This window comes from Alternaria arborescens (assembly GCF_004154835.1).
Source record: "Alternaria arborescens strain FERA 675 chromosome Unknown contig_116, whole genome shotgun sequence".
NCBI lineage: Eukaryota > Fungi > Ascomycota > Dothideomycetes > Pleosporales > Pleosporaceae > Alternaria > Alternaria arborescens.
The window spans coordinates 4,898-14,378 of NW_021167971.1; the positions used below are offsets into that span (position 1 = coordinate 4,898).

Here is a 9,481-nt window from a genome sequence, read left to right on the forward strand (position 1 = left end):
AGTAGTAGATTCGGAAGCGTGGGCGATCTTTCTTGCAAGAAAAGAAGGTGAGTAGGTAATGGAACAGAAGAGGAGGGTGGGTGAAGAGCGAACGAGTGAGAGAGACTTTGCCAAGATTATGGTCCTTGCTGCCAGTAGCTCAAGGTGAACGTGAGTGTTAGAACCTATGACCATGTATTTGAATTTCTATAGTATCCAGGAGCGCACCACAGTTCTTCTGATCTCACATATAAAGGCCAAATACAGCTAGCAGCCAATCACTACCACACTCGCTGTCTGTCGACCAGAAGGCCATGACGGCTATGTGAGCTGTAATGTTGCGGCCCAGTACACCCCAGTTCCCATCACCGCCATCTTCATGTAAAGGCTATCGTAGCATCCGACCCAAACCATGACTTCGATCTGTGCCTTTGATTGTCCCCGGAGAAATCCCTTTAAATGAAGCAATACTGAATGCTCGTAGCTATGATATAGTAGCTGGAAGACTGCGAGCTTGTACGGCAATAATACTGTTTCGTGATATAATTGACGAGAAACGAGAAGCAGGCTTAAGTTACGGCGAAGGCTGGGGTAGTCCTCCATCCAGTAGCCGGGACCGATGCAGTAACGCTCGTCTTGGAACACATGGTTGAAGACCATGTTTCGGATCTCAGCAGGAAGGCGAAAGAGCGGAGAGCTAGTGGCGTCTCGCTCAGTTCTGTTATCATCGTTAGCTGTAGATACATGCAATACAAGCTGGAATTCTTACATCTGGCGAAGTGCTTCGCGCGACTGAGCTTGATCGCCGAGCTTTTGCCTTTCAGACGCACCAGATCCTGGCGACGCGGTGTTCTCAGAGACACTGTTGCTCATGACAGAGGAGTCTGTGAGTGACAGAAAGAGTGGAAGAGTAATGTGAACGTAGACCAGTTCAGGAGACTTTTCGAGTGATGCCAAGACAAAAATAATGACAATCGAGACGCGCCTTCCTTGCTGGGTTGACCAACGTAGGTAACAAGTCAGAAAGGTCAACTCGCGTCACCAGTGAACAATCAGATTTCCATGCTGTTGTTACGTCTCACTGCTCACTGAACATACATAAACGACAAGCCACCCAACCCTACAGCTTCACCTGTATCACCATCGTTGAGAAGACCTCTCATGCATGTGATTGAGAAGAAGACCACGGCACGAAGATACTTGAAACTGTAATTTATATTTCGAGAATGTGATGAAACGCATGCACACCTTTCGGGAAGAGTAATCCAGCAACACCCGTCAATCATCACAACACCAACATATAAACGCCAACGTACTTGATCATGTATTCGCAAACGTGCTTAGCAGCCACAACGAGGTATCATACAAACTGAGGAGCCAGAACATGAGAGAGCAAGCAAAAAGAAGGAAACACAAAATCCACCAACGCACAAACCAAAAACAATAAGGAAATCAACAAACATATATACCAGACGACCAAACCCCGAACCTAACCTCCAACCCCCATTCTCCAAACACACACTTTCATTTATCCTCCCGTCCTCACTATTTAACTAAATCCTCTCATCCCTCTCCGTCGCGCCATAGCCCGCCGGCTTCCTAGCACGACCAGTAACATCACTCCACGCAGCACCGAACCTCCGTCCCGTGCTAGCCAAGAGACCCTCCTCCTCCTCCTCCTCCAGATCCCGATCAATCTGTTCCTGATCCAGACTAGGAGCTTTAAACAGCGTAGTCAAGAAGACGACCAGGTAAACACCCAAGAAGGCGAACTGAGCCCAGAAGAGGACGACGCCGAAGAAGGGGAAATTGATCGTGACGCGGTTGATAAAGGTAGATAGAACGGAGGGCGTGCAGACTTGCTGGGCAGCAGGGTTGGTGGCGAGTTCGCTGCACGACTTGATGAGGTCCTTGTGCTCTGTGCAATCGGGTTGTTCATCGAGGCTGTTGGTCTTCATGTCGCAGTACGTCTGCGGGCCCCAGGTAGCATATTGAGGAGCAACGACCATGGCGACGGAGTAGTTGATGGCGAGGGTAATGAGTGTCAGCAAGACGGTAGCCATGAGGAGTGCCTGAGGCGAAGTGTGTCCCTTGCGGATCTTGAAGATGGTAACCCACAGGAAGCGGATACCGGCAGTCGCGATTCCAACGACAGAGGCGGAGAAGAAGAAGAGGACGAGCAGAAGGAATAGAATGTAGTCGATGGGGAAGACCTTGGCGGACTTGACGAGGATGTAGTTTAGCGGCTGGAAGATATTGATGTGGCCGAGGATGTAGCCGCAGTGGGCGCCGCAAATGGAGTTTTTCGCCTTGTCGATACCAGTGATGAGCATGGAGGCGAAGATTACAAGGGCAAAGACCATTAGGATGAGTCCACCAACGAGCTTGAGAGGGCGGAAAAAGGCTTCCGTCTTTATCCACGCTTTGACGATCCAATGGCGGTCTTGGCCAGAGGATTCAGCGGCAAGACGCTCGCGTCGGATGAGAGTACGCTCTTCGCGGACAAGAGCTTCGAGTTCGCGGCGGTCACGGCTGTCGAGGCCGTTTTGGCTGCCTTCGTTGCGTCCCTCGAGCTGGCGTTGGCGCTCGCGGTTGCTCTCTAGCTGGGATGCGGTGTTGGCGGCGAGGGTAGGGGCTGAGACGGAGGGCGCGGATTTGATCATGGCGACGGGGAGGAGAGCCATGCCGGCGCCGGTGTAGAGGACGAAGAGAATGGTGCCGACGGTTATGAGGAAGCCGAGGCCAAAGGATAGGGCGCGTTCGCCATCTAGACAGGTTAGTGTACACGAGGGGGGACATGAAAGAATTGCTGCTTACGGTTCTCGGATAGCAGGTGCTTGAAGTAGTCGAGATCGAGGCGCTTGTCATCTTTGGCTTGCTTCGCAAAGGGAACGAAGAAGCCAACGAGGAAGATGGCGACGACGAAGATGAGGAAGCCAAGAGTCCATTTCAGCGCTCCTCCAATGCGCTGGCCAGCCGTCTGCTCGCCATGCTCGGCCGCATCCTCATCATACTCCTCGTACCAGAAGTAGGTAAACGGGATGACCAGAAGACAGAGAATCGCGTCGAGCGAGTAGAGCGTGTAGTAAACGATGCGCAGCGTGTAGACGATACTGTCGACCTTTTCAGGTGTCGCCCAATCCTTTTTGCGGCCTAGACTGGATTTGGACGTAGATGAGACGAGGGCGACATCGACGGGAATGAGCAGAACTGTCGCGAGCAGGGCGAGTGTGGTGAAGATGCAGACGATGGTGACGGCAGCGGCGCGGTCGCGCGGCTTCTGGTAGACGTAGACGAACGTGGACGCGATGAGGAAGAGGATTGCCACGGCCACGGCGTAGGCGACCCAGATGAGCGAGGTCTGTATCAGCGCCATGGTGACAGCGTGCTATCACTTGAGCTGAGCTGTGGTTGAGATGAGGGGATTCCAGGTTGCGACCGACATGTTTGGGCATGACGTCTAGCGGCCTGGAACCTTGGTCGATCATGGCCGGTATAGTTAGCGCTGCCCACATCCCTGTCAAAGCTGCTGGAGCTCTCTACGCGCTAGACTGAATCGCGCAAGAGCTCTTTGACGCGACATGCGTAGGGGTTTCGGCCTTGGGCAAGGTTATTCCGAGGATTTTTTTTTGGACGATTTGTTACTTTTGTACATTCTTAAGATGAGGGATTCGCAGACAATGACTGTAGCATATACAATTTGGTGGAGCACGATCTGCAAACACATCAATAATCGTGTATATAAACGGAACATTTTCTAAATGACTTCGATGCGGTATGTAGCTACTGCTGAGTAGATTCCTTCGGTTCGCAGAGCAAACAAGTGCAAACAGAAGAGTCATCACCATGACTTCCAGGCTCGGTCCCGCGCTTCTGACCAGGGGTGATTGGTCTCGTTTTCCGTTGGTCCATGTGCAGCGTAAAACATAGCTATGCCCACAAATGTCTCTCCCTCATAAGTAGCGTCGCTCTCCTGGAACGGCATAGAAGAAACCTCTACCGGATGTATGCGATGAAATTCATCATTTCCCTCCGTTACGCGATCATATTCCTCCTCGGAAATTCTATCAAATTTAATGCGGCGTGCTGGACGCTTGTCTGTGGACCAATCTGCGCCTGGATAATGGAAGATAGTTCCGTGATAATACTCACAGAGATGATAATCGATATAGCTAGGCACTAGACCAGGTAGTTGTTTGGCTCGGTCGTTGCCATGCTGCTGCTCTTCAATATCATCATCCGAGGCCGAGTCCTTCATATCTTGTATTTGACGTGTATAATCTTCCTGTGCGGTCTCCTCGACATGTTGGATTTGACGTGTATAATCTCCCCGGGCGGCCTTCTCTTTGCGATAATGAGCAATACACTCGTCGTCAGCACTGCTATCCACGTCGGACGCAGAAAGAAAGTAGATTTCCAGACGGATCGGACACCCTGTGTTGTCGTATGGCGTTCCGCGCTTGATAGCTTTGAGAAGCTCAACCGGCTTGACAGTCTCTAGGGTCATTTGTGTGAAGTAGATGGCGAAACTGAAAAGCGGTGGGAGCGGACAGGACACCCAGCCATCGAACACCATGAGTGCTTCGCGCCCGGAGTGATCTGTGAATGGGATAACATGTGTTTTGGTTCGATGAATACGATCACTGAGCGCCGTACCGCCTCTTGGGTATCGATTTCTTTGGTAGACACGCGATGGCATGTTCAAATGGAGCAGTGTGAGTTGATGGACGTTGTTCAGGAAAGTGTATTCTTTTCTATAAGTATTGTTGCTGATTGCGTCGCAAGTTGAGCGCTTTTCGTGAGCTGACGTATCGCGATACTTGTTGGACTCTTTGGCTGTCACTGCAGTCGCTCTTGGGGATAGCGTACTTGCTGCTGAGCCTCTGCCACTGTACGTTTGGTCTCTGTCTGCGCTGCAACATTGTTATTCATAGTCATATGTGGTGGAGACGATGTTGTAGCTATCGTGAGCGACGATAGGACGCTATCTGGACCGTGCACGGTAGCGCGTAGAGAGAGCTCTTTGACGCGACGTGCAGCCATCAATTGTACCCACCACGTACTCACAACGTACTCACCACACTCACCACCGCTGTACCCACACCACTGCCATGACAAGTGTCGCCGGCAGCTTCATCCCCCACCCCCATCATGCAGTGCTACACTGAAATAGCCCCGCCCACGGCCGTGAGCCATGCCATCAACCTCCCCTTCCTGCACTCTAGATCAAACAACCTAGTCGTCGCAAAGAACTCGCTCCTCCAAATCTTCGAACTGAAATCCACCACCACCGAGGTCACGCCGGGCGGAGGGAACGAGTCGGAGAATGCAGCGGCAAACCTCGACACAGAGGCGGCCGATGTGCCATTGCAGCGCACCGAGAACACGGCCAAGCTTGTTCTCGTCGGGGAATTCCCGCTTGCCGGCACAGTCATATCGTTAGCACGCGTAAAAGCGCTCAATACAAAGAGCAAGGGCGAGGCGCTGCTGGTGGCCTTTCGGGATGCAAAGCTCAGTTTGGTAGAGTGGGACCCGGAGAGCTACAACCTCCATACAATATCAATACACTACTATGAGAACCCAGACTTGCCCGGCATTGCACCTTGGTCCGCTGATCTCAAAGACACGTACAACTTCTTGACGGCAGACCCCAGCAGCAGATGCGCCGCCCTCAAGTTTGGCACCCACAACCTCGCCATCTTGCCCTTTCGCCAGCGTGATCTCGTCGAAGATGACTATGATTCCGATGCCGACGCTCCCAAGGAGACAGCCCTGAAAACGGAGCACAAGACGCCCTATTCCTCGTCTTTTGTCCTCCCACTCACCAACCTCGACCCCACCCTCACACACCCCGTTCATCTCGCCTTCCTGCACGAGTACCGCGAACCCACCTTTGGCATTGTCGCCGCCTCGCGTCAGACCGCCCCGTCCTTGCTCGCCCACCGCAAAGACATCCTAACCTATTCCGTCTTTACGCTCGACCTCGAACAAAAGGCGTCCACGACCCTTCTCTCAGTCTCTGGACTGCCCTATGACATCACAAAAGTAGTCCCCCTACCGTCTCCCATCGGTGGCGCTCTGTTGGTGGGAGCCAACGAGATTATACATGTTGACCAGGGAGGAAAGACAAATGGCGTGGCTGTCAACGAGTTCGCCAAGGCCTGCACTTCGTTTCCCCTCAGCGACCAGTCTGATCTGGCGTTGCGGCTGGAAGCATGTCAGGTTGAGCTGTTGTCCCAGGATACTGGTGATGTGATGATTGTGCTCAACAACGGGCACATCCTGATCCTTACATTTACGCTCGACGGCCGAACCGTCTCAGGAATGACCATACAAACCGTATCCTCAGACCACGGCGGCCATGTCCTCAAGACTTCTGCATCGTGCACAGCGAATCTGGGTCGCGGCCGCTTGTTTGTCGGAAGCGAAGACGGGGAATCAGTAATGTTAGGCTGGACTGGCACGTCCAGCCAACTCCGCCGTAAGCAGCCGACTGCTGACGCCGACTCCGACCAAGACATGTCTGATGAAGAGGACGGCGATGACGACATGGAAGACGACCTCTACAACGATACAGCACCCGCAGTCCAGAAAATTACGGCCGCTGTGTCCGAACCTACGGCGCCAGGCACGTATACCTTCCGTGTCCACGACGTCTTACCCAGTATAGCGCCCATCAAAGCCGCTATTCTGCACCCCGGCAAAGATACCGAGTCTCTGAACAAGGGTGAAATCATGCTTTCAACTGGAAGGGACAAGGCTGGTGCCATTACGGCGCTGAACCGCGAGCTTCATCCTATCAGTGTTGCCACCATGGAGCTTCCATCTGCGCATGGCGTATGGGCTGTACATGCGAGGAAGGCAGCTCCCGGTGATGTCACGGCGGCGTTTGGCGAGGATGTCGAAGCGAACCTGGCGAGTGATGTAGATTATGATCAGTATCTTGTTGTCAGCAGGACCAGCGACGACGGTACCGAAAGCACGGTTGTCTACGAAGTGAATGGCGATGAACTGTCGGAAACCGATAAAGGTGATTTTGAAAGGGAGGAGGGGAGCACCATGGACGTAGGGGTTCTGGCCAAGGGCACTAAGGTCGTCCAAGTCATGCGCACAGAGGTCCGAACCTACGATTCCGAACTCAACATGGATCAGATTCTTCCCATGGAAGATGAAGAAAGTGGCAACGAACTCGCCGTCATCAACGCCAGTTTCGCGGATCCATACTTACTGATCCTCCGCGAAGACTCTAGCGTCAAGATATTCAAGGCTACAGGTGATGGCGAGCTGGAAGATGTTGAAGCAACAGGGTTGTCCGGGATTCAATGGCTGTCTGCCAGTCTGTTCAAATCCTCAAGCTTCACAGAAGTCTTTGCCTTCCTGCTAACACCAGAAGGCGGACTGCGCGTATTCGCCATGTCAGACCTATCCAAACCGTGCTACGTTGCCGAAGCCCTGAGTTTTCTCCCACCAGTGCTGGCCCTGGACTATGTACCCAAGCGCAGCGCAATCAAAGCGACCATCACCGAGATCCTAGCCGCTGACCTGGGCGATGCGACGAGCAAGTCTCCCCACCTCATCATCAGGACATCAAACGACAACCTCGTCATCTACAAAGCGTTCCACTCTCCGTCGCGATCGTCAACAGATCTCTGGACCACAAACCTCCGCTGGGTTAAGCTAAGTCAACAACACGTCCCACGATATATCGAAGACACCAGCTCTGAAGAAGACAGAGGTTTCGAAAGCACACTATCAGCCATCACCGACATTACCGGGTACAGCACCGTCTTCCAGCGTGGCACAACGCCTGCTTTCATCTTCAAGGAGTCATCCAGCGCACCGCGTGTCATCGGTCTCAGCGGTAAGCCCGTCAAAAGTCTTACGTCTTTCCACACAGCGAATTGCGCTCGTGGCTTTGCATACCTAGATTCTACAGACACGCTCCGCATCGCGCAACTCCCATCCGACACGCACTACGGACACCTCGGATGGGCAACCCGACGCATGCCCATGGACGCAGACGTCCATGCCCTCGCCTACCATCCTTCTGGTCTCTACATTGTCGGCACCGGCCAACATGAAGAATACCAGCTCGACCCCAGCGAAACCTACCACTACGACCTCCCCAAGGAAGACATGTCGTTCAAACCCACCATCGAACGCGGCGTGCTCAAGCTTCTCGACGAGAAATCCTGGACGATAATCGATACGCACGTGCTCGATCCCCAGGAAGTCGTCTTGTGTATCAACACGATCAATCTCGAGGTCAGCGAACAGAGTCATCAGAGGAAAGACTTGGTCGCGGTCGGAACGTCGATTGTGCACGGCGAAGATCTCGCGACCAAGGGGTGCATTCGCATTTTCGAAGTCATCACCGTGGTGCCCGAGCCCGACCGTCCGGAAACGAATAAGCGGCTTAAATTGATTGTCAAAGATGAGGTCAAGGGGGCTGTTTCGGCGGTTAGTGGGCTGGGAACACAAGGGTTTTTGATCATGGCTCAGGGACAGAAATGCATGGTGAGAGGACTCAAGGAAGATGGGACGTTGCTTCCCGTCGCGTTTATGGATATGCAGTGCTACGTCACGGATCTGAAGAATCTGCCTGGAACGGGTATGCTGGCCATGGCGGATGCGTGGAGAGGGGTTTGGTTCACGGGGTATACTGTAAGTTTTTTTTCCCCTTAGGTCGTATCGACGACTAGATGGTGAACTTACTGTGCTAATAACCGGAACAGGAAGAACCGTACAAAATGTCTCTCTTTGCAAGGTCAAAGCATAACCTCGAGGCCATGGCGGTGGAGTTTTTGCCGTTTGATCAGCAGTTGCATTTGGTGGTTGCGGATGCGGACATGAATTTGCAAGTGCTGCAGTTTGATCCCGATAGTACGTTCCTCTTGGGTGGACGATGGGGTGCTCACTACCTCGCCATCTTCTCTATCCCGTCTCTCCATCTCCTTTTCTCTCTGTTTCCTTCCCCTAAACAACAAATCACTGACGCGTCACAGATCCGAAATCAGAAGCTGGTTCCCGCCTGTTGCACAAATCCACCTTCCACACCGGCCACTTCCCCACATCCTTGCATCTCGTCCAATCCCACCTCGCCCTACCATCAACAACCGATACCTTCACGCAGGACCCATTGGACAATGACAACAACAACGATGAAGACGACGATGACGACAACGACAATGAAAACGCCACCCCTGCTGCGCCCAAACCCAGAAGTACAAAAAGTCCTCTCCTCCACCAAATCCTACACACATCCCAATCAGGCACTCTCGCCCTCGTCACCCCACTAACAGAAGATTCCTACCGCCGCCTCAGCAATCTCGCCTCCTTTCTCGCAACTACTCTCGATTCCCCTGCTTCCCTCAATCCGCGCGCCTTCCGCTCCGGAGCTGCGGATCACTCGATCAATGGGATAACGACGAGTGAAGGGGGTTGGGACGCTGGTACGGGGGCTAGGGGTGTGCTGGATGGGAATTTGTTGATGAGGTGGGGG

At 53.0% G+C, this 9,481-nt stretch overlaps 4 protein-coding genes across 4 annotated transcripts; 1 reads left to right on the top strand and 3 right to left on the bottom strand.

Annotated features, from left to right (window-relative positions):
• Positions 1-300: 300 nt before the first annotated feature.
• AA0111_g12837 (hypothetical protein) lies at positions 301-852 on the bottom strand (the record flags this gene model as incomplete). Its single annotated transcript, XM_028646867.1, has 2 exons — positions 301-697; positions 749-852. 2 exons carry the CDS (start codon positions 850-852, stop codon positions 301-303), a joined length of 501 nt encoding a protein of 166 aa, XP_028499556.1.
• A 680-nt stretch (positions 853-1,532) lies between these two features.
• Positions 1,533-3,355, bottom strand: AA0111_g12838 (putative lysosomal cobalamin transporter; the record flags this gene model as incomplete). Its single annotated transcript, XM_028646868.1, has 2 exons — positions 1,533-2,746; positions 2,797-3,355. 2 exons carry the CDS (start codon positions 3,353-3,355, stop codon positions 1,533-1,535), a joined length of 1,773 nt encoding a protein of 590 aa, XP_028499555.1.
• A 465-nt stretch (positions 3,356-3,820) lies between these two features.
• On the bottom strand, positions 3,821-4,555 carry AA0111_g12839 (hypothetical protein; the record flags this gene model as incomplete). Its single annotated transcript, XM_028646869.1, has 1 exon — positions 3,821-4,555. One exon carries the CDS (start codon positions 4,553-4,555, stop codon positions 3,821-3,823), a length of 735 nt encoding a protein of 244 aa, XP_028499554.1.
• A 575-nt stretch (positions 4,556-5,130) lies between these two features.
• AA0111_g12840 (hypothetical protein) lies at positions 5,131-9,481 on the top strand (the record flags this gene model as incomplete). The annotated part of the gene is made up of 3 exons (XM_028646871.1): positions 5,131-8,643; positions 8,715-8,862; positions 8,985-9,481. Coding segments are annotated over 3 exons (4,158 nt in total), but the record flags the coding sequence as incomplete, so codon positions are not given.